Source organism: Rousettus aegyptiacus, unplaced genomic scaffold (assembly GCF_014176215.1).
Source record: "Rousettus aegyptiacus isolate mRouAeg1 unplaced genomic scaffold, mRouAeg1.p scaffold_m13_p_6, whole genome shotgun sequence".
In the NCBI taxonomy this organism is placed as follows: domain Eukaryota; kingdom Metazoa; phylum Chordata; class Mammalia; order Chiroptera; family Pteropodidae; genus Rousettus; species Rousettus aegyptiacus.
This window is the reverse complement of record NW_023416309.1, coordinates 96680717-96706136: the sequence shown is the minus strand read 5'-3', so window position 1 is coordinate 96706136 and position 25420 is coordinate 96680717. Positions and strand designations below refer to the sequence as shown.

The 25420-nt window shown below is 38.9% G+C and overlaps 1 protein-coding gene across 1 annotated transcript; it reads left to right on the top strand.

Annotated features, from left to right (window-relative positions):
• On the top strand, nucleotides 1-25420 carry KPNB1 (karyopherin subunit beta 1). Its single transcript, XM_016164651.2, has 22 exons — nucleotides 1-384; nucleotides 488-546; nucleotides 2596-2778; nucleotides 5794-5994; nucleotides 6912-7064; nucleotides 8591-8650; nucleotides 9264-9353; nucleotides 9691-9801; nucleotides 10563-10664; nucleotides 12248-12472; nucleotides 13247-13438; nucleotides 14218-14348; nucleotides 15137-15284; nucleotides 15572-15643; nucleotides 16826-16970; nucleotides 18169-18251; nucleotides 19242-19349; nucleotides 19763-19906; nucleotides 20018-20123; nucleotides 20775-20889; nucleotides 21527-21688; nucleotides 22390-25420. Coding segments are annotated over exons 1-22 (2631 nt in total). The 5' UTR covers nucleotides 1-344; the 3' UTR covers nucleotides 22391-25420.

The following is a 25420-nucleotide window of genomic DNA, read 5'->3' as shown; positions in this document are numbered from 1 at the left end:
CTCCCAGCGAGCCGCCGTTCACTTACCGCCTCCCTTCCTTCTTTCTCCCTCCGCCACCCGAACACCAGCCGCGCTCTGAGCGGCCCCCGGGGTCCCTCCCCCGCCGCCAGAGGAGCAGCTGCCACCGCCGCCAGCAACAAATTGGGAGGGAGGAAGAAGGAAAGGAGGAAGGAAGGGGAACCGGAGCAACTACCAAGAGGGAGCCGGTGAATGGGCTGGTGGTGACCCCCGCCCCCCACCCCACCCTCCCTTCCCACCCGACCCCCAACCCCCATCCCCAGTTAGAGCCGCCGCCCGAGAGGCCGGCCGTCGTCTTAGGAGGAGTCAGTGCCGCCACCTCCGCCATGGAGCTGATCACCATCCTTGAGAAGACCGTGTCTCCTGGTAGGACGCCGGGGCCGGGGGTCGGGCTGAGGTGATTGGGTGGGGGGAAGGGAAACCCTGGCCCCTCTGACCCTGTCCCCTTTCCCACTTTCCTTCCCCCCAGATCGGCTGGAACTGGAAGCGGCGCAGAAGTTCCTGGAGCGTGCGGCCGTGGAGAATCTGGTGCGTGCCATCCCGCTGACCCCCATCCCGCCGTCTCCCTATCCCCTGCGTGCGGGCCTTCCCGCCCTCCCGGAGGCCCAGGCCTCGGGAACCCACCCCGCCCCATCCCGTCCCCTTCCCCCCACCCGGTCCAACCTAACCCCGCCATCGGGAAGCCGGTGGGTGTGTCCCGCCCCGGGCCCCGGCAGCTGGCCAATGACGCGGCGCGCCGGGGTGACTGCTGCCCAATCGTCGCGCGGCCTGAGGGCGGCGGTGCAGCGGGAGGGAGAAAGAGGGAGGGAAAGGAAGTTAGGTTGCACCGCGCTGCGTGTTCAGCAAGGGTGGGGGTGGGGGAGCCGGGCCTAGGGGCCATGTGGAAGCTCCGAGCTCAGCTGCCTGCCCTGTTCTGACCCGGGCCGACTTCTTACTGTCCCGTGGCCCCTGTGATTCTCTCCACCTATTTCTCAGAGCTCTACCCTTTCCTATCTCCCTTGGTCTGCTCATGGCCAGGCCTGGCACCTGAATGCCTCTTGACCCATTCCGGCAGTATTTCACCCTTTCCTGCTTGATATTCCTCTCTCGCGTGTTTCTTTTATTTCATCTCGATGAGTAGAGACTTAATCTGTACCCATCCTTGAGATCGGAATTGTTTCTATATGAAAGCACAGAGACAGTACCTCGTTTTTCACATTTTCAAATTTAAAGGGTACAGAAAAAATGAAGATAAGTCCACTATGGTGTTCTGCATAAAAACGTGGGATGGATTGATTGAAACAGCCTGTGTGCCAGCAGTGTTTCCCTTTGGTGTCCCTCTCCTGTTGGGGGGATGGGGAACAGAGGGAAGGGTGGATGATACTTGACATCTTTTAAAGGTAATAGGTAATAAGTCTAAATAACACTGTAACCAAATGTGTTCCTTTGTGTTAGGCAAATAATGTAAGCAAAAAAGGAAAGTGAGGAGGCCTGTTTTATATAAATTGCCTTTGATTTTTTTTTTTTTTTTTTTGCCCTTTGTGTGCTAGGTTTTACTAGTAACCTTTTTTATCTTTAACTTTCCATAGGAAAGATTTTTTTCCCACTAGTATAGAATGATAATTCCATTTAGATTATAGTCCTGTTTCTCCTTTTGCTAATTTGCAAGAAGCTTTATCTTATTCCTAATAATATTTAGCGGTACATAATAAAAATTAAGAATTATTTTCTGTGATTGCAGAACTTGTTAGTGATAAGAAATTTTCTGCTTTTGGTTTTTCCTATTAACTTAAGGAAAAGAAAAGCTTTCTCACAGCTTTTTTCAGAGTAGAGGAATATGTTAAATTTTTTTAACAAAGGGAGTAATTTTAGAGATCTGCATTACAAAAGATTGAGTACGTTTTTTTAGAAACCCACTAAATTTAGTGGACAGCTCAAGTCCAAAATGTATAGGAACCTTTAGTGTGTTAACTCTTGGCTATTAGTTTTCCTCTATTTCTAAACATTTATCAGTTTTTTTCCTTATGAATCTGCTTTCATTGTTCAGCTCTTGCTGAACACTCACAACTAAAACAGGGCTAGTCTCCTAAGTCTGTATTTAGGTTTGTAGGTATTTCCCTTTAATACAATATTACCTGCCTCCCTGAGATCTAAAGCCACCCCAAATATCATTCCTTTTGGACTAAGATTTTTAAAATTTAGAAAAAATTTTAGCTTTTTACCCTATTATATTCATTCATCAGCAAATATTTATTGAGTACCAGGCTCTGTTCTAGGTACATAGAAAAATCCCCTAACTACCAGATTGTCAAATTTGCTTTAATTCTGGGAGATCTAATGTGAAGAAGATTTTAGCTCTAAGAATGATATCGATAGGAAAATAAGTTAACTGCTTGTTAAATGCTGAGGCTCCATGAGTATATTGATGACTTCCTTAATGTACTAACACTTTTATAGGAGTTGTAAAGTAGATGAGATGTTATGATATGTCCTAAAAAATTGTAGTTTTCCCCAGTTTTTTGGTGATGCATAAACTATTCTCAATTGGCAAAATTCCCAAGAGATATTTTCATTCACCAAGGCATCTTTTCTTAACAGCCCACTTTCCTTGTGGAACTGTCCAGAGTGCTAGCAAATCCAGGAAATAGTCAGGTTGCCAGAGTTGCAGCTGGTCTACAAATCAAGAACTCTTTGACATCTAAAGATCCAGATATCAAGGCACAATATCAGCAGAGGTGGCTTGCTATTGATGCTAATGCTCGACGGGAAGTCAAGAATTATGTAAGTAACTTTCCTCTCTTTTTGGATATATAGTCTAGCTCTTGTCATTTGCATGGAATAGAGTCGACGGTATAATAGGTTTCTGGGACCTAAACTCCACTTGGAGATAAAAGTTGTATATGATTTAAATCTTTCTCAGTTCAGTTTCTGTTCCCATTAATGGATTGGAATTCTTTTTAGATAACTGAGGTAGATTGCAGCAGTTTGAGAAACTTTATGAGAGGCCAGAATTTGTAGAATCTCTGAAGAATTGGGTGTAACATACAAATTGATAATTCCCAAATGCGGGTTATCAAAATCATTTACAGAATTTGTTAATAATATGTATTTCTAAGCTTCTCCCAGAAATTCTTATTTGGAATGTAAGGCTCAGGGGTATTTTTAAAACTGGCTTCTCAAGTGATTCTCCCACAGTCAGCCAGCATTCCCAGCTCTTGTTGAACTTCTGTTGTAGAATATTCTCATTGTTTGGTGTTTTAGGCATGGACTTATGTGGAGTCAGGGGAATTAAATGCTCTCTTGGGCCTTTCAAGCCCAAAGATTTGTGAAATAAGGTTGACAGTAATGGTGCTTTTATCTGCTAAGTAAATTATGAAAAACTTACTTTCTAAACATCTGGCTTTTGATTAAGGCATTTAGAATGAGCTGATAATTTTGTGGACAATTGAATGTCCCTTGTTGCTCTTCATCAAGGAGTTCTTGTGACTTTTTCTTGAATTAGAAATCCACAAATAGCTGCAACAAAAGATTCAAAATATATGGACCAGTGTGCATTGCTTTTTCTTTAAGGTTCTTTACCAAACTGTCTTAATGGATAAGGCACAAAAGGGGGAAAGTCAAGTATCTGCAGACATCATTGGTCCTTGGTATTTGAGGGGAAACCAATGGGGGATTCCATGTGTGCTCTTGCAGGTCATAGTTATATACATATTTACTATTTCCTGTTTTTAGGTGTTAGCTTTGGGTAAGTCACTGCCCCTTTAGGCAATAACTTCTCTTTCTAGTATGTACCTCCTCTCCAGTTTTGTGTGGAAGTACTCCTTACAGGGAACTAGGTTATGAAGGCAGCTTATCTTGAATCTTCTTTGGAATACATAGAACTGTTTCTCTCCTCGTTGAGTTTGCTTATGTAGTAGTATTTTAGTTCTCCCTTTAGCAGTTTGATATCAATGAAGTTTATTTCATTAATCACTGCAAATCTTGATGCTTATACTGTAGTGTCCAAAATGAGATGACATGATTGGAATTGTTACTGGCATTTTTTTCTGGCACATCACTCTTAACATCAAAATTTTTCTAAAATTTGAATAAGAATTTTTATAGGCATTGTTGAGTTCTTGTGCATAAAGCAAAAATTAGCAGTTACCTTGGCCATTTTCCCTTTCTTAGCACATCTGGTAATTAATACTTTCCCAGTACTGGTGGTTATTTCTTTTTTGAAATTTGAGTCTTGGACACAGTTGAGAGCTAGTTTCTTATTTATTTCAGATCATTGAGTGTTATCATCAGAATCACCCTAGTTTTAGAAAAGTAACTTTCCAGGACTCAGGAGTTAGACATTTGTAGCTTCTAAATCACCTCAATGTTAATTAAGGGTCTTTAAAAGCAATTTAAAGGGAAAAAGAGGTAGATGGGATTCAGTACTCCCCACATATGTCTTAGGAGATGGTGCAGTGCAGATAAAGGCATCCTGGACTGGACCTCTTAGTCAGACTTAGGTTAATACCTGTTCAGCTCCTGCCATTCTGAACAGTTCATCTTCACCCACACCTCTTAGGCTTTTGAAATACAGTTTTGCTAAAGTCCATTCCACTCTGGTAGCTCTGGAGAGCAAAATTTTCATTTAGAATCAATCAGGACTGTTTGGTAGAGAGCTATTAGGAAGTGGGGGCAGACAGGGATGATGATATTCTGTATAAGGGGGAAAGATGGGGAGTTCATTATTATTAGCTACAAAGCAGTATACTAAGTGACCTGGCCCAGTCAGCAGAGCTGGCCTGAATATCTGGCAGCTACTCTTTGTCCTGTGTTCATGCCAGGAACAGTTAACTGTTTGCCTTTGAATGGACTGGTAATTCTTAGTGAGTTCATTGACTGAATTAGCAGATCATGGTAATGATTAACCCTCGGTCCATTGTGGCTTCCTCCTTTATCTGTACCTGTGCCTTTACCCTTTATGTAAATGCTTGTATGATTACCATTTCAAACAAGACGTGTTTAATGACAAGGGGATTTCATTTTAATTGGCATATCTGACTAGTACTTGGTATCCGTTGATGGTGGAGAGAACAGTTCTTTGATTCTTGGGCAAACAGAACAAATCCTTTTAGATCGAAAGTTAAATAAGGATTAGTTCTTATGTATTGGTAATGTCAGTTACTTTGTATCTGCATCTAGTGATGTTATTTGACCAAGGCCTGTCTATGAAAGTCATCCAGACTGTTAAATTGTCAATGACCAGAGGAAGAAAGTTCATTCCATGCTTCATGAGTGGGAAGATCTTTTCCTTGAATCAGGTTGGACAGTGATCTACTCTATGAATCAGACTCACTTGAATGACCCAGAAGTGGCCTCATTCTAAAATCCCACACTTTCTGTCCACAAAACAAAGCTGTGTGTAACCTTTCATTATACTACCAAGGAGCCTAGAAGGAAAATTTTGTCGTTTCCTCAGATTTTTAATGTTACCTCTCTTCTAACTGCCACCTTCCCACTGTGCGTTGAAAGTTGAAGTGAAGTGTCTGGCTTTTTGAAGAATTCTATTTGGAAGTAGAGGAAAGTTGGTTTTGTTCTTGGGGTCTGAGATAGTGTCGATTATTTTAGTGTTGATACTGACATTGGCTTTTTGTTTTGACAACTGATATATAATATATATATACCTTGTTTTATTTTTCCATGTTATAGAAAATTCAGAGATGGATATAAGAGATATTGTGGTAGGCAAAATGTGTTCAAATAGTAAATACTACAAGAAATTGATATCGTTCATCTTGTTTTTTGTATGTGCATACACAGGTTTTGCAGACTTTGGGCACAGAAACTTACCGGCCTAGTTCTGCCTCACAGTGTGTGGCTGGTATTGCTTGTGCAGAGATCCCAGTGAACCAGTGGCCAGAACTCATTCCTCAGCTGGTGGCCAATGTCACAAACCCTAACAGCACGGAGCACATGAAAGAGTCAACATTGGAAGCTATTGGTTACATTTGCCAAGATATAGTAAGTGCCACACCATGTGATGTTATGTAACATATGACTGTGGTTTCCATCTACTTGTGATGTTTATATTAGAATTATCTTTACCATATCATAAAGAACACCAAGCTACTACAGAGTATTTTGAAAGTAGGACGCTTTATTTTAGTTTAGACTTCTATATTTGGATGGTAAACTTATCCTCTCACGTTGCTAATCATGCCCTAAAATTAAGAGACTTCAGGACCACAAGCAAAATGGATATCCATATGTTTGGAGAGACATAGATTGTAGACTTTTAAGGATATTCCCTATCTTTGAGCATCCCTGAATTGATCCCTTTCTCAGGATCTTTGGTGTAATATGGATGCTCTTACATTTTCATTGACTATTTCATAGAAACAGTTTGCTAGCTCTTGCTGTAGTTGGTTCAGCCACAATACAGTATATTAATACAGTCTTCCTAGGACTATTGCTGCTGCGGAGGTTACCGTTCTTGGTGTCTGTTTTGATTTACAGAATTGAAGCAAAGAAGTCCATAGCACTTGATCTGGACTTAGACGCCTTAGGTATTTTGCCCAGGTGTTGATTCTTGGCTCTCCAATGTTCCAAAACTTAAGTTGGTACAGATGGCCTGGAAAAAACACTAGGCTGCCATCTCCATTTGCAAAGAAGGAGGAAAAAAAAGCCAGGATTACCTCATGCTCAGAGTCATTATGCTAAGAAGTCGAAGATGAATTGACGTGTTTAACTTGTTTCAGTTTAGTTTTGGACTACTAGACCCTGGGATATTTTGCAGGTGGTTTGTCCCTAAATGGAAATGTGTAGAAAAAGATCAGAGAAAGTCATGATCCTCACTCAAGTGGATTTTACACTTAAAAGGACTGCTGATTAGTCATGAGTTCATTATTATATTCACTGCACTTCTCTGCTCATTTCAGGACCCAGAGCAGCTACAGGATAAATCCAATGAGATTCTAACTGCCATAATCCAGGGGATGAGGAAAGAAGAGCCTAGTAATAATGTGAAGCTAGCAGCTACTAATGCACTCCTGAACTCACTGGAGTTCACCAAAGCAAACTTTGACAAAGAGGTAAGTGCCTTTTGACAAAAAGGTGTAGGTTTATGGGGGGAAGAGTGAGCGTTAAATGAACTTTTTTTGTTTGTTTATGGTTTAGAAAGGACCATTTTATTTAGAAACATTCATTTCCATTCTAGTTAAGATTTCTGTTAGTTGTGGCGCTAGAATAGGTATTTGCCATTTCTCATCAGGCTTTTGGGAATAATGTGATCTAAAAGGTTTCTAAGCTTAGAGTTTTTTCTCTTGCAATCCAAAACGTGGATATGCTTTGGGATTTTTTTTTTTTTTTTTAATTATAAAAATTGAGCTATTTTCATATACCTCCTGAGGAAGGTGCTTTTGAAAATTAATATATGGATAAAGTTTATTTTGCCTGAAAGTATTTCCCCATTATTTATTTTTAGTTGTGTGAAAATATATAGTAACAAAATTTATCATCTTAACCATTTTTAAGTGCATAGGTCATTTTTTAAAAGTATATTTATATTGTTTTGCAGCCAGCCTTTTTCATCTTGCAAAACTGAAACTATATCCATTAAACAACTCCCCATTTCCCCTTCCCAATTGCTGACAACTTTATACTTTCTGTTTCTATGATTACTTTCTGTTTCTGTTATTATTGTAGCTATCTTATAAGTAGAATCATACAGTATTTGTCTTTTTGTGCTTGGCTTATTTCATGCATATTCTAGCATGTGCCAGAATTTTCTTTTTAAGGCTGATTAATAATAATTCATTGTATGTATATACCACATTTTATTTATCCATTTATCTGTCAGTGGACATTTGGGTTACTTCATCTCACCATCCATTATGAATAATGCTGCTATATGAACATTGGTGTACAAATGTATCTTTGAGACCCTGGTTTCAGTTCTTTTGGATATATACCCAGAAGTGGAATTACTGGATTATATGATCTGAAACTATTTTTGTGTGTGTTTGTTGACACTTTAGCTGGGCTTTTGCCATTCCTTGGCCTTATACTAGACAAAGTAGGGAAGTTTAAGAAGCCAAAGGAAACTGCAATTCTAATTGCTTAGAAAATAGGTTTTTTTTCTTTTAGGTTTTGGAAGACTTAGAACAGTAGCAAATAAAGTTCATTATTTTGTTCTCCCATATCTTAACCACATTTGATATGGATTTGCCACCTCCCTGGAAACCAGTTTTATCTCTGAAATAAAGCAGATATATTTAATTCTCTTAAATTTTAAATAACAAAACCATTTTTCTAATGTAAATGAGTTTTGTTTGTTAACCATCCTGATTTAAACCCTGTGTCCTACATTTTCCTATCTACTTCCTCCATGAAGTCATGTTAGTTAAGGTATTTTGGGGATTAAAAGATTAGGGACCTCCTTTCAGGGCAGGTCATATAGTAGGCAAAGTCTTTATAGCTTTCATAGTGCCATTAGTATGTGAAGGAAAAAGCTGCTTGATTGGTCCAGAGTTGTGTGGGTAAGAGGTTTTCTTGAAGGAGTAGTTTAACAACCTTCATTTGCATGGTTTATGCTCCACTAATTCTCTTGTTTCTGCAGTCCGAAAGGCACTTTATTATGCAGGTGGTCTGTGAAGCCACACAGTGTCCAGACACAAGGGTAAGTATGACATCATTAAAAAATCTGCATTTATTTTTCTTAGGAAATGCCAACCTCAGCATAATAGTTTGAAATGTTGGGAATCTGGTGACTTTAGAAATACGGTTCAACTAATAAGAATTTTTTTTTTAACGTATTGGAGAAGAGGGAAGAACAGGGACTTAGAAAGTTAACATAATGGAAGTGGCCATCTTAAAAAAGGTTTCAAGGAGGAAGGGTTTTAGATCAGCCTTGCTTTTTAATTGCCATAGGTTATTTAAGTGATTGTTTTTTGTTTCCATTGAAACAGCTTCACTGTTGCTATAACCTAAACCTTGGTTCTTGAAGTAGGTGGCAGTAACATCTAATCTGGAGTGATATTAGTAAATTTTGTCCTGCCATGGTTTCCATGGGCATCTTTAAAATAAAAATGAGAGAGAGAGGAAAAGAAAAATAGGGATAGTGCAAAAATTGAGGGTAGAGATTGATTTTGCGGGGAATGATAACATTATCCAAATGTACCTCGCTTGATCCTTAAGGTTATTGACGCATTTGGATGAAATAGTTGCTTATCTTTGTCAGATTGCCTTGTTATTCAGCTGAATGGTAAACCATTTACTCTTCTTTGTAAAAGGTACGAGTGGCTGCCTTACAGAATCTGGTGAAGATAATGTCCTTATATTATCAGTACATGGAGACATATATGGGTCCTGCTCTTTTTGCAGTAAGTATTTTTGTTTTATGTATTTGAGCATGTAGCTAATTGCAAAGCCTATCATTCTTAGTTGCTGTTTTTGTCAGTTCTGTAATTTTTTAGTTAATGTTATGAAATCTAAGAAATTCCTTGAGTACCCATGTTATGTTTAAGCTGATCAGTAGTGTGCCAAGAAAACATGTGCTCTCTCTGTAATGATAAAAAGAGTATATTTAAAAAATCAGATTCCTCTTTCTGCCTTTCATAAATGTACATTTTTGAAATTGAATGTCTGTGGTTAGAGGAGGGGTCTAACTTGAACCACCATTTATTTGGGGTGTGGGGTGTCTTGTTTTTTTCTCTTAAGATTACAATCGAAGCAATGAAAAGTGACATTGATGAAGTGGCCCTACAAGGGATAGAATTCTGGTCCAATGTCTGTGATGAGGAAATGGACTTGGCCATTGAAGCTTCAGAGGTGAGGCTGGCAGAGAGTCGGTTTGTGGGGGAGAACTATTATTTGCCTGGGCTTTGGGACATATACATTCTTTGTGGTGTTATTGTTCTCTGGGAAAACTTTATTCTGACTGGACTTAGAGAGCATCTCCATTTGTAGAGATTGGGACTTCTCTGCTAGCCAAAGCCCCAATGTGACATCTTTTGTTTTTCCTAATCAGTCAGGCATGATTCATTGTAAGTGTTTATATTAGCACTATGAACACAAGGGGGCAGCAGGCAGTCACAGTTCAACAAGGTGACATCTGGTGCTGAATTATTTCCTTTTGGAAGTCCTAATGCAGGCATGGGGTATGTAATTGATAGTTTACTAACTCTGGTGAAGGAATTAGATATGAAGAAAGGGGTTAGTTATACACTTGGCAGTCTTTGAATTTAAGCTTTGCTTCCAACCTTGTCTTTATGTACTGTTAAAAAAAGTCTTATTTTTGGCATTCTTATGTAGACTTAGTACATCTCTTTAAAGGTCACTTAGGTAACATCTTGATAATATGAATTGAGCTCATGAGAAAGAATGTAATTCTTAAGGTTGCCTTGGTCTTTTAAGGCCTAAAAGAATCTGATTGAAGTAGACCAAAAAATGAGCACCTTCAGGGATCACAACAAATGTTACATTTGCTCCATGTATTTTTAAACCAGACTCCTGGGCATCAATCATTGTATGCCTTTGGTATCATAGCTTGTTTGCGGCTTTCCAGAATTTGCTTTTATGTTTGTTCTCAGGCAGCAGAACAAGGACGGCCCCCTGAGCACACCAGCAAGTTTTATGCCAAGGGAGCACTACAGTACCTGGTTCCAATCCTCACACAGACACTAACTAAACAGGTGAGTTACCTTCCAAATCTAGCCAGGTTGGTTTGCTGTGGAACAGTTTCCATGAAGGAACTCAGTAAGTCTTCAACTAGTTAATGTTCTGTTATAGATGACTCAGGAACAGCTGAGCTGGATCTGTAAGATTCTCTAGACTCTTAGTTGTTTATGGAGGACAACTGGATCTGAATATTTCAGTCTTGATAGGGAATGAGCCATACACACTGCTCCTATTTCCTGAGTGCTACATTGTTCAAACTAGCAGTAGAGACATGCTATAAAAGTTGCAGTATAGAAAAATTGGGAAGAGGGATGCTGGTTTTAGGCCACTCAAATGTCTCCTACTATCTGGGATATTTTCATGAGTTCATTGTGTGTGTGTGTGTGTCTATGTGTATATATGTACTACATATACGTATGTATATATGTCTATGTGTGTGCATACGTATATCCTTTTAAAATACTGTTGAGGTTGGATAAGTTATTCAGAGCCTAATGAAGGACTTCAACCCATGAAAGAAACATCTGATCCTTCATAATCATTAATTAACATCATTTAATAAGATTCAGGACAGAAGTAACAAGACTTCATGAAGACATGAGTCTAATGAATAAATACAGAAACTATTTTATAAGAAGTGTATCTTGATTGCCATTGTTCCTTTTGAGTTTATTTAATATAATTTTCCCCATGTGGTGTTTAGAAAGATTTTTTGTGTTACCTCACCTCTTCTCATGCATGTGAAATATTACCAGAGAGCTGATAGTAGTCTGAGATAGCAGTGCTGTAACTTTGAGAACTGCAAAATGTTTTCATACATAAGAATATAATTTGTTTTTAGGAAAGTACATGACTCTTACAATATAGCAGTCTCAAAATTTAAGTAGAGATATGTTTGGTTTGAAATGGATCTGGTGTTCCCTTAAATTTTTGTTTCATCTTTCAGTTTTACAGTTGCTGTTTACATTTTGACCTTAGTATCTTTGCTTTTGTATATTTTTGGTTGTGCTTTTTCCATTCGAGAACAAATCATTCTTTTAGTATGTTAATTATCTGAAACTGCATAGGCATTCTGCCTTAAATACCATGTATGTGAGTGGCCACAATAAGGAAGGTGTACCTTCAAATCTAATTTTAGGGGATCTTTAGGTTCTTTTATTTGCTTGTTTAACTTTTTATTGAAATACAGCAATTATTAGCACACCAGAAGCCTCCCTCATGTCTTCTTCCTAGTCAGTGACTCCGTAGATACTTTTGGTTGGTTTTTGAACTTCTGTAACTAGAATTACTTAATATATGGGCCTTTGTTCTGCCTCGTATTCTATATGTCCAAGATCATCCTTCTTGTTGCATGTAGTTGAAATTTGTTCATCTCATGGTTTAGTGCTGAGTGGGCTTTTCCCTCTATCTGTGTCTTGTTTAACAAAGTTTGTACTGTGATGAATCTTTATGGAAGTGATTAAAATACAGAGTTTCATGTGTTCTTTCTGTCCCGAAAGCTTAAGTTTTAATGACATTTAGGAATAGTCAGAGTACCTCTTGAGTTAAAGCGATATATTTGAACAAAAACTTAACTGGTGCCACATTCTTTCTCCAGGATGAAAATGATGATGATGATGATTGGAACCCCTGCAAAGCAGCAGGGGTGTGCCTCATGCTTCTGGCCACCTGCTGTGAAGATGACATTGTCCCACATGTCCTCCCTTTCATTAAAGAACACATCAAGAACCCTGATTGGCGGTACCGGGATGCTGCAGTGATGGCTTTTGGCTGTATTTTGGAAGGACCAGAGCCCAACCAACTCAAACCACTAGTTATACAGGTGAAGCTGAGGGAGTTTTGGGATAGAAGTGAGATATCATTTGTTTAAACTTTTTGTTTGAAAGTGTGACTTTATTTTAAAAACAAAGCTGTAAGTCATCATCCACAAAGGTTATTTCTAGATAGCTAATTGCTGCCATCAAAGGGTAAAATTAGCTTTTTTCTAATATAGAAGTTGTGGCTTTAAAAAAAAAAATGCAGAAAAGGCAAAAAAGAAAGTTGCCTATAATCTATTTCTGAGGAATAACACTCTACTCTTGGTATTATCCTTGCGTGTATGTACAATAGGATGGAGGTCTTACTGTGCAGATAGTCTTATAACTTGTTTTTTCAGTTAATGCTGTATCATAAACATTTCCTTATAATTTTGTGATTTTCTGTCCCTTGGGGAAAATGAGAACTTTTGTTTTCGTTGTTGTTGTTTTTTTTTTTTTTTTTTTTTTTTGCTATTAAAAATGATACAAGTCCATTATAATCGAGTTTAGTGCATAGAGAACTCAGCCTTTCAGGATATAGCCAAATGCCATCACAGCTGCATCCTGGGATCTCTACCTAAGTAATTAAGTAAACACTGCTTGCTGAAAGCATTCGTACCAAACTTTTAATAAAACTATGTACTAGCATTTGGTGAAGAGAGGAAGACTTTTTAACTTTTGATAAAACCATCTTGATGCTTTGAGTTAAAACCTAACCACCAGAATTTCCCCTTCTGAGGTGTTAGTTAACATGAGTTTTAATCTTTGTTTTGCTTTGCTCATAACTGTTCTATTTTCAGGCTATGCCCACCCTAATAGAATTAATGAAAGACCCCAGTGTAGTTGTTCGAGATACAACCGCATGGACTGTGGGCAGAATTTGCGAACTGCTCCCTGAAGCTGCCATCAATGATGTCTACTTGACTCCCCTGCTGCAGTGTCTGATTGAGGGCCTCAGTGCTGAACCCAGAGTGGCTTCAAATGTGTGCTGGGTAAGGGATTTTCTTCCTGGTGAGATAATGATCTTGGCTGAGCCATTATCAAGGAAGTAGGAGGTGTGGGAGAGAAATGGGTCTGCCTCACTGGAAGGCTTTTTCTGAATAGCATCTCCCTTCTAATTTCTTGAATTAAAATGTGGGGGAGATGTCAACTGCATGAGCCAGTGGGATCTGTTGACTCATGGTGACTAGTTCCTGAACCATTTAGAACAGTCATGCTAACCCAGTGGGAAAACTGTCTGGACTCAGTTTTCTTTTTTCAGTTGCTTAGGGATAAGACATTTTGATTAAGGTAGAGAGCTGCTGGCCACAAAAAGTACCATTGTTGAGAAGGGGGCAAGAGGGAAGGAAGGTAGGCGGTCTAAGTGCTGAGTCAGTATAGGGTGAATGTGGTGGTTCATTAGTGACATTTGAGGGTGTGGAGGAGGAAGCTCAAATAAGGAAGAAATGGGCCTAAAAACCTTTCTGTGATTAGAAAGAGAAATGAAGTGGCAGGCGTTTATGATAGGTGAAAGTACTCTGCTGCTTAGAGAGTTGTGGGCAGATTCTTGGGCAGGACAAACAAAATATAAATAATCATTTCATTTTAAAGATACCTATAAAATGTTAGGTTTTCTCTTGATGACCTTGTCAGAAAAAGTTGGGGATTCACTAGCTTCAATTTATTCTTAGATCTGTTGGAAAGGAACTGCCCAAGGTATCTTAAGGAAAAATGAGGTAATGCTAGGGTGGGGTTCTTTTCAGGACTAATATTAACTCTGTCTGGGTTTAAGGCTTTCTCTAGTCTGGCTGAAGCTGCTTATGAAGCTGCAGATGTAGCTGATGATCAGGAAGAACCAGCTACCTATTGCTTGTCATCATCTTTTGAACTCATAGTTCAGAAGCTCTTGGAGACCACAGACAGGTAACTGATACTACACAGAAATGGATGGTGTCTTCTTTCTTCTGTGTGGGAGCTGTCTAACCTAATCATAGTAATATTTCAATAAGAATTAGAAGACTCCTATAGTAGATTATTTGTTTAAATAAGAGAGAAATGTACACTAGAATTTTTCGCCTTAGAATTAAAGTCAGAAAATAGTCTTACCTCTGTACTTAGAGAAATTGATTGAGAGAGGTCCTTTCATTTTGCAGTTTCTATAGTTCATATTGAGTATTTTATTATGGTATAAGAAATAGTAGCTCTTGTTATGAATTTAGTTGTCACATGAGATTATTAACTGCCATTTATTCTTTTGGATAAAGAACTTGGCATTAAATCAGTTTTGTAAATGAGCTTTGAAATGTAGTTTTAAAGGGTTGTAAATTGGAGACAACCTTGAATTATTTTGGTTTTGTGCGAGCTGTACCTAAAGCCATGCTCAAAAGAAACCAAGTATCTTTTCCTTAGCTCTTTCGGCAACCTCTTCAGTTGTCATCATTTTAATTTAATTTTTACCCTATAATTTTGGCCCATTTCCAAAAGGGCCATTCCAAAGTTTAACCAGGTCTATAGACCATAATAAACATAGCCATTGGCTCAAAGGTTGAAAATTTAATTCTTGGTTATTTTGTGTTGCCAAACTCAAACAAGGTCTGAAACCGTATCAGTTTCTGGGTCTTTACTTTTGGTGAGACAACGTCTACATTATAATAGCTTCTCTGTCCTTTCTCATTTGAGCCTTTAAGATGTTTGCTATGTGTTCCTTACAGACCTGACGGACATCAGAACAACCTGAGGAGTTCTGCATACGAATCTCTGATGGAAATTGTGAAGAACAGTGCCAAGGATTGTTACCCTGCAGTTCAGAAAACTACTCTAGTCATCATGGAAAGACTTCAGCAAGTGCTTCAGATGGAGGTGAGATTTAGGGCGTTCCTGGCTATTGATGGGAAAGATGTAATACTTCTAACACATAGCTCTGTTTTCAAGGCTCTTCTCTCTTTTTGGTGTTTTATGTATTGTATTTTCTCAGAAAGATATGAGGCTTATGCAAAAAATGTTGTGACTTAAAGTGTGCATTGCTTATCAACTTATACATGTTACACCATATACGTAGTTTTTTGTTTTCCTTACATTAGCATCAGTAACGATTAGAGCCCTTTTAGAAGATGTTTATTTAGAACATGATGATTTTTTCTTTGTAGTCACATATCCAGAGCACATCGGATAGGATCCAGTTCAATGACCTTCAGTCTTTACTCTGCGCAACTCTTCAGGTATGATTGATGCCATGTCATTTAGTAGCTCCAGGGAAGAGAATCCTATCCCAAGATGACAAATTCATGTATTCACAGAAATCTGAAATGGCATAGATGATGCTGATCAGAAGCTCCTCTGAAAAAGCTTTGGTCTGTGTTTGATTGGGAGAGTAATTTTTCATTTTCTTTTGTTCTCTGACTATAACGATGAAATTTGCCTTTTGCACAACGTAGGGAAGGAAACTAGTTGGGTTGTGGTGGTCTTCCTAGCTATACAGCTGTTTTGGCAACTTTTAGTCTTTGGTTTTCGTTGGATTGTCCAAGTGTAGCCCACTTAAATTTGGTTCCCAGCTGTAGTTCACTCAGCTCAAAATACAGCCTTGAGTTTCTACCATCTTTTGAAAGAACAGTTGCTGTTGAAAACTTTATTATAGTACGTAGTGTTCACAGTAGACTTTCTGAGAGGCTGAGGTAATTAAAATGTCACTCTACACGTATAATTGGAGACATGCAGTGACTGAGGATGTATTCCCTTCTTCACCAGAGAACAGGAAAACTCTGGAACTTGTCTAATGCTTAGGTTGGTATTAGATTTTAGGTTGAGTAGTGGTAACAGGTCATCTTACCTATGAATTCTTACTCCAAACTTATTTTTTTAAAGCATGACTATTAGGTGTGTTTCCTTCTTCATCAGACAAATAGAGGAATGAAGCAATCACACCAGTTGAAAAACAAAGGGTAAGGAGGAAAGTTTGAGAAATATTGAATTAGGAAAAGTCAGGTTGGCTTCATTTTATTAAGACTATTTCCTGACCATCTGTAAAGGAGTTAGGATATAGGAAGGGTTTGGTTTTTTGTTTGAGTAAGAACCCTTATATGACATGTCCTTTGAAGTGAAATAATAAGGCTAGAATATGGAGGTTGTTGACAGGTTTGTCAGGCATCAATGAAATGCAGAGGATATGGCTTTATGCACCACAGAAGATCATCTTGTGTTTGTTCTGAATTGGGAAATAGAAGAAATATTAAAATGTATGCTTTATTGCAGATGATTTGCACTGTCAAAGCTTTTGAACATAAAAAGTATATTTGGCTTTTCTCAAAATTTCAAAAGACTTAATTGATCAAAAAAACAAAGGTACATTGTTCTGATTGGAGGGTTTGGAATCAACAGATCCTGAACTCTTGTATAATTCACAGAATGTTCTCCGGAAAGTACAGCATCAAGATGCTTTGCAGATATCGGATGTCGTCATGGCCTCCCTGTTAAGGATGTTCCAAAGCACAGCTGGGTCTGGAGGAGTTCAAGAGGATGCCCTAATGGCAGTTAGCACACTGGTGGAAGGTCAGTGAGCTGAAATTGGCCAGGGTATGTCTTTAGAACATAAGAGTTTTAATGGCCATGAAGAAATTTTGACTATAGAAAGCATAGTCCTGTTTTCTCAAGTACTGGGGCACAAGTCAGTTCAAAGTTGAATTGAATATAAGTGTTAATTTGTGTGTAACTGCCTTGTCACTTCTTAAAGTAAATGGGGAGCCAGTTTGCAAGTCAGTTTGGCAATCTTTTATTGGGGAAAACTGTTATCCACCTCATATTTATCAGGTTCCTCATACTCTACCTGCTTTATTGGCGTTTGGCTTCTACCAAGGATGGAGGAAGCAAAGGTTTCTGTTTTCTTTCCTGGCACTTTGGTACCTCCTGTTTGGTTTTTAATGCATTGGACTCTGGTTCACACATTATGGTTCCTGGTATAGGACAGAATGAAATATTGAGTGAGTTCTAGGAATTAGTTGATTTTCTGGTTGTTAAATGTCTGACTATGCAAAATTGCTTTGGGGAAGCCATGTGTGACTTAAGACTCTTTGAAGGGTCATTAAAAGCACATTAAAAAGCACTTCAGAAACCTGGAATACTTCTTCATGGGTGGCCTGTAAGGTGGCCTGTATATTACTGGGGCCTTTATCTGAGGACCACTCCCTTGAAGACCAGACTTATTTATAGCATAAAGAGCATGTGTCCAACTGGTATGGCAACATTGGACCACCTTGACAGGGCACAGCAGTTCATTTTGGCTTCTGGATTGGCTGATTTGGATATGAAACCCCATCTGTTTTTCCTGACTGGCTTAAGTAAGTCTTTGATGGAATTGCCTAGGGACCCTGTTTTAGAGCTAGCTTCCAAAGAATACATGTTATAATCAGATGAAGAGGTAGACAAGAGGCAGTATTGCTAGCTCAACCAATTCAATTTAATCTTGACTTTCCTTGAGGGCCATACCCCTTGGTTTTTTGAGCCAGAGTGAAATCCCACTGTGTGGACGTGTGGCATTATCTCCAGAACGTAAAAGTTAGGCTCTTCCAACAGTTATAATTTAGGCTTGTCCCAGTCACCCTTTAACGTCTTCATGGTAGAGTCAATAGTTAACTCATACTCTACCCAACCTGTTAAGTGGAGTAAATACATTTTGGGAGAGCCAGAATGGTTATTTTTTTCTCATTTCTTTGATGATATCCTGTGGTAGTAATGGTTTGTTTCTTTACAGTGTTGGGTGGTGAATTCTTAAAGTACATGGAGGCCTTTAAACCCTTCCTGGGCATTGGATTGAAAAATTATGCTGAGTACCAGGTATGCCATGCATTTCAAAATGCAGTTGACCCTTGAACAATGTAGGTTCGAACTATGCAGGTCCACTTACGCAGATTTTTTTCAGTAAATACATTGGAAAAATTTTTTGGATTTGAAAAAGCTTGCAGATTGCAGATTAAACACAGCCTAGCCTAGAAATATGGAAAAAATTAAGAGAAAGTTAAGTATGTCATGAATGCATGAAATATATGTAGATTCTAGCCTATTTTATCATTTACTACCATAAAATATACACAGATCTATTATAAAAAGTTAGGAATATCAAAACTTAACACATATAGACCATATTTGGCATCATTCACATTCAAGAGAAATATAAACAAATGTAAAGATGGCATATTCATAACTGCAAGAAATTAGCTGGAACATACACAGCACTACTGTAATAATTTCATAGCCACCTACTGTTGCCATTGCTGTGAGCTCAAGTGTTGTGAAAGTTATACGTGGATTTTTGACTATGGGTGTTGGTACCCCAACTCCCACGTCATTCAAGGGTCAACTAATACATTTATATTCTCATTTATACCTGATAGTTATTGTGGTACAAGGTCAGTTTCCTGTAGCCCAGGTAGTTCTTTCCTGTGTATTGTCCCAAGTGTTGAGCTATTGGATTTGTTGCTGTGAGTTTCTGAACTAGAAGTAGTAAGAAGCAAAGATAGTAGATGCATCAGTGCAGAGTAGCACCCTAGGAACAGTTTGTTTGTTTGTTTGTTTGTTTGTTTGTTTTTTAAAAGACACCACCATTTCTGGTGGATATTGTCTCTTTTGTCCTTTCTTAATGATATTTCTGATAGTCCTAGTTCTCTTCCTGCCATATTGTTAAAATAAACAAATCTCAGAGAGAGAGTCTTTTCCTCTTTGACTCCAGGTTCAAGCGAAAAAGGACGAGTAGCTAGATAAAAATAATGCCTTACCCCTGCAGGCAGCCTTTTCTGTTTAAGAGATCATTTCCTTGATTCTTTTCAGGTTTGTTTGGCAGCTGTGGGCTTAGTGGGAGACTTATGCCGTGCCCTGCAATCCAACATCTTACCTTTCTGTGATGAGGTGATGCAGCTCCTACTGGAGAATTTGGGAGTGAGTATCTACACACACAGTCCAGTTTGCCAGTATTTGAAGAAATCATTGGTTGGAAAGATGGTCAGACCTCAAGATCTATGACAGGGAGCTTTAAGTTCCCAGAATGTTGGCTGTGGGCTTATGAAGGGAAACATTCTTTTTCACAGGACAATTCTAAAGTAAGATTATGAAGCTAAAGGAATACATGCTTAATGTATGGAACTTGGGGGAGTAAAACAGTAAAATGCAAAGGAAAAGTAAATATATAATCCCCTGATCCAGAAGTAACCACTGTTGTATATGTCCTTAAGGTCTATACTCAGCATATCAGTAGTTGCTGATATAAAAAAATTAAAAAAAAAAAAAAAATGGAGTCTTTAGACCAGATTTTGACTTTTGTTAATTTCTTTTCCTGTTTTTTTCCTTGTCAGAATGAGAATGTCCACAGGTCTGTGAAGCCACAGATTCTGTCAGTTTTTGGTGATATTGCCCTTGCTATTGGTGGAGAGTTTAAAAAATACCTAGAGGTTGTATTGAATACTCTTCAGCAGGCCTCCCAAGCCCAGGTGGACAAGGTAAGCTTAAAGGTATCTTTTAGTCCAGCCCTGATTGAAGGAGCAGGACTTGTGACAAACATACAACTAAAGGCTATCAGTATGATAGATTCTGTTCTTTATTTCTCACAGTCAGACTATGACATGGTGGATTATCTGAATGAGCTAAGGGAAGGCTGCTTGGAAGCCTATACTGGAATCGTCCAGGGATTGAAGGGAGACCAGGAGAACGTACACCGTTGAGTATAAACCCCAACTGGCTTAGTTCAATGTGCACTTAGCCAAATGGGCTCTTTCATTCTGTAACTTAGTTGTAAACTATATTGCTTAAAGGAAAGGGAGGAGGAGGAACAGTGCCCTAATAAAGAGAGTAACTTTGGGGGAGGAATATAGACTTCTGTTATTTATGCTACTCCTTCCTCTGCTACTTTTTCTCACATTTCTTAAGCATTGCAGGGGTGGGACACATACAGCAGGGCTGTTGGTGCTGATTGCATGCGCACCAACCATGAGTGGCAGTTGTTGAACACCTCCCCCACCTTGTGCAACTGAATTCAAGGATTAGGGGATCAGATTTCCTCTATCATCTATTGTTTTTTTGTTAATTGGGGGAATATTTGTACTTTACCCTTTTAAGATCATGGCCTCAGAGGAAAGGTCCCGTTTCCTTCTATGTTATATCTGCTTATGTGACGAAGACTGTCTGCCTCTTCTGTCAGACTTGAGGAATGACATCTTAATCTGAGGAAGAATAATTTGATATAACTATCCAGTTTGTTCTCCAGTCTGACACCTGCCCGATGGGAGTAGACAATTTGGAAATTTTGAAAGGGGGTGTAGTCCTGCCAGATGTGGGACAAGTTCATCTGACCTTCTCTTTCTTTTATAGCGGATGTGATGCTGGTACAACCCAGAGTAGAATTTATTCTGTCTTTCATTGACCACATTGCTGGAGATGAGGATCATACAGACGGAGTAGTAGCTTGTGCTGCTGGACTGATAGGGTAGGTTATATCATGCTTCCAATAGCTGAAGAGAACTTTTCATGGAAAGTAAAAACGTGTATAGTAAAGAGTTTTGAGAATAATCGGCATGGTAATTGCCCGCTTGTTTAGCATTGAGAGTTCTTTCTTTAATAGAATACATGGTGTCTTGTTTTGATTTTTCACAAATAATTCATTGAAGACTTTAGCCTGATTCTAGACCATCCAGATTTCTAATTTCTTCCCACTAAAGTCTTTATGAAATAAGTTCTCAGAGGTGTAGAAGCAGCATCAGATCTGTGTCCATCTCGTATTCTGATGTTGGTCAACAGATTGCCTGTTGAGCCTCCTCTACTGATGGGTTTTGTGGCATCTTTTGAAAAAAAGAACATTGGTCTTGAGGAGCTCAAAGACTAGGGTTATAGTTCTGATTTTACCATGGATTAGCTGTGGAATGACTTGGGTAAGTCATTCTACTTTAGACCTCATTTTTTTCATCTCTCGAAGGCAAGTGTTAAGACTTATTTCTTAAATTTCTTCTAGTTTTAAAAGGTGATACTAAGAAACCCATAGCTAGCTTAGCACTGGTTTGGAGGGCTTGATATATGATATTGGCATCAGGCCAGGAGTTCGTTTTTAGGTGTGTTATTTTTCACAGGGACTTGTGTACAGCATTTGGAAAGGATGTACTGAAATTAGTAGAAGCTAGGCCAATGATCCATGAACTGTTAACTGAAGGACGGAGATCGAAGACTAACAAAGCAAAAACCCTTGCTACCTGGGCAACAAAAGAACTGAGGAAACTGAAGAATCAAGCTTGGTAAGAGCTTATCTCCACTGTTCTCTTCTACTTTCTTAAGGAGGAGAGGAGCATTTTATTTAGACTGCTTTGACGGGGGCTGTTTTTCTTTGGCTTTTTTTTGTACTTATTTCTATATAAGTGCTTCTGAGCCAGGCCTTTGTTCCTAAGCCCTTTACTAGTGGAAGGGTCAGGCATCCTCAGCCTTTCCTTAAACCAAATATTTGATTCTTCGTGGTGATGAAGAACTGAACTTCTATAACTAGAATCACTAAAGTCTTCACATTATTTGGCCCCAAATAAAGTCATCAATAAAGGCATTTTCCCATAATTTTCTTTTCCACTTGTATTCCCTTCTCCATACCCTTTTCTTTCTTGACTGCAGTGCTTTTAGACATTGTTTAGCTCAACAGAAGATATCCAAAATAGAGTTGCCTGACCCCAGCTTAGAAATGTAGTTTAATTTTCCTTACAATTATCTTACTTCACTGATTTCAGTAAAATTCAGCTATTTTTTGAGTTTTATCTTTTTACTTCCCCTCCCACCCTCTGATATAGGTGCTAATGAGAGTAGTTAGATGGCAAGGAGGAAGAAAAGAAAAATAATCAGTCTTTGAAAAGTTCACTTCAGGTGTATGAGCACTTAATAGTAGGAATCAGATGTTTGGCTCTTCTGGCTCTATGTGATCTCAAAGATTGACCTTTTTTCCATCTGTTTTTAGATCTGTTACCATTGGGATGATAACCTGAGACCCCCACTGGAAATCTCCAATCTTTTGAAAAACCCGGAAGTGAGGAGTGTGCACGGATGCTGAATGTTTGGGAATGAGAGGATGAGTGAGTGAGGCTTGAAAACACACCACATTGAAAATCCTGCCACAGCAGCAGCCGCAGCCACCAACAGCAGCGCTGTTAGTGAGCTAAGTAAGCACTGACTTCGTAGAAAACCATAATGTCGGCCATCTTGGAAAAGAGAAAAATGATGGATTTACTTACTTAAAAAAAGAAAGTTATCTCTTCCCAGGAGAGGCTTAGGACTAGCTTTTCTGTCTTTTGGCCGGTGTTGAGTGGAATGACTAGTTTGGGAGAGGAGGAGGGACTGGGTTCAGCTGTGGTGCTTTGTTGTAAAAGGCAGCCTGGCCTTTGCTACTGATAAGAAAGATGGAGCCTGGGTCTCACGCCCACCTTTGGTGTACCTTTGCCACACGGTACTGTATGCGTGCCGGCTAAAAGGAGGGTGAGGGATTCTTTACAGTCTGAGAATGAGTGTGTGTGAGTGAGGCGGTATCCACATTCTCAACTTCAAGTCATTGCAGTTTCTTTTTCCCAGAAAAAAAAGGGGTTAGACATTGCATTTCATAAAACTAACTGAAGTTCTGTCTACTGATGCAGCACAAGAGATGTAAAAAAAAAAAAGGAAAGACGTTTTTTAGGTATTTTTTTTTTTAATTATCTTCTAGGGAAAACACTGACGAATGTTCAGAGCTCCCATCCTGATCTTTTCATCAAGGCGCCTTTCCTAATAATATGGTTCAACTGTGAATGTAGAAGTGGGGGGAGGGGGGGAGAAAAAGAAAACTCTGGAGTTAGAGAATATAGAAAAAATAAAAAAATTGTTACAAATAAAGAACACAGGCTTCAAAAACAAAAGCCACAACCCCAATCAAAATTTACATGCTTAGAATTGGCAGCACAAAAGTTCTCTTCTGACATGTATCGTGGCAGTCTGAACACCCCCAGAAAATTGTGCCAAAGAGTTTAGAAAACAAATATACAATAAAAGTAAACATATACACGCACAGAGCAAACTTCAGGTAACTATTTTGGATTGCAAACAAGGATAAATTTAATGTTCAAACAATCTGATAAAATAACCATTTGGAAACTGCTTGGCCTTCTGTTCTCTTTTATTTGATTGACTACATTGGGGTATTGGTCTCTTGCTGCATTTCAAAACCAACTAACCAACAAAACAAAAAACTATATATATATATATATAAAAGTATATATATATGTACACACACACATATATATAGACTAGAACTCTTGTGATGAAAGTGGCACTTGAAAAAGGCTATATTTTTCCACTGAAGTTGAAGAGTAATAAAATGGTATCAAACATTCCCCTGGTCACACTCTTTAATATTTTTTTAAAAGTGTGATATGCTATGATAACCATAAATCAGACTTAATTATTTTCCCTTTTACAAGGGAACAGGGCACCCTGAATTTGGGTTTTAGAATCTTTCAGCAATAAGGAGGGATGTCGGTAAGCTTTGATCCTCTTGGTTTTGCAGTTACTAGGAGTTTTTGCTGGCATTTTGAACATGCTGCTTTCAAAAACAACAAGGAAGCTTTTAAAATGCTTCCTGGTATTTTGAGGATTAAAAAACAAGACCTTAAATTCCCACTTTCATTTCCATTCTGGCAAAAAATACAGGCTTATGTTTTTCTCTCTGCCATTTTCCCCTCCCTGTCCAAAGCCCTCCATTCTTAAGTGGGATCGGCTCAGTTTTTGCCCATCCATATGGCAGCATCTCTAATAGCTCTTGTACAGGGTATCAGATATTGTGCCTTTTGGTGCCAGGTTCAAAGTCAAGTGCCGATCTATGAACCAGTGTACAAAAAAAAAAATCCAGGTGTTTGAAAAGACGCTCCATTGTGAATGAAGAGTTTGCACCAGCTCTTAAGCCCTACTAAGAAGAGACCTGGCCTTCTAATGCCTTGTTTAAATTTTAGTTCCTTGAAGGAGAGGATGATACACTAACCATTCCTGGTAGATAGGGGTTGGTCAGGGCTTAGGGATAGGGCAGGAATGTTGGGGAGAAAAAATCTGATCATTCCTCAGTGCTACCCATTTCTGTCCTGTGTGGGCTGCTTAGCTAGACAGCAGGGGAATAAAGTACACCAAGAACCATAATGAAAACAAAACCTTCCGTGTGTTTTGTTCCAGGGAAGCAGTTGACAAATGCTGTTATTAATGCTTTCTCCCAGATCCATCCAGTGATGGAGAGGAGGGAAATAGGCTGGTTGGACTGTGGTCTTGGTGCCTCACAGTAATTCTGCACTGGATATGCATTTAATCCTCTTTTCTAGTTACCTTTGGCTTGTGGGTTTTCCAGAGTCTGGGTATTTGTCCTTAATTGATTATACCATCTAAGGCAACTGGATGCAAAATGCATTCTGTCCACTCTATCTGGGCCTTCCCCGCCCTAGTCTTGGCACATTACTTCAAGAATGTAGTTACCGTCTGTTAAGGAAGATGTCAGTGCAAATGTGAAGAAAATGGGCATCGGACTAGGCTTTGGTTTGCCACAAGTGGCAGCTGCCTATATCAGTTACAATTACATTTATTAATTTTGCTTTTCATTTTTTCAGCTCCCCTCTGTTGAAATGTTGAAATGTTGGCTGTCGAGAGGCAACTGTAATGTTGCCTTAGGGACTTGTGGAGAAAGGGAGGGGAATGGCTCAGTGTAGTGTTTTCACTTTCAGAACCAAGTAATCTAGTCACTCTTACATTTGAGAAGTGTGTTAGTCCGACTTTAAGAGAAATCCAAACTCCATCAGCTTTTGATAGCATCTTGGTTTTCGAAACAACTTCAGTCTGTAATTGGCATTCAGAATGCTCTTGGCATGCCAGTCTGTGATGGCATTAAAGACCTGTTAAAAAACACTTGAGCCCGACTTTATTAACCAAAACTGATACCACCACCTTTATCTTCTAAATAAAGTCCGCTTTATTTTTATTTTCAA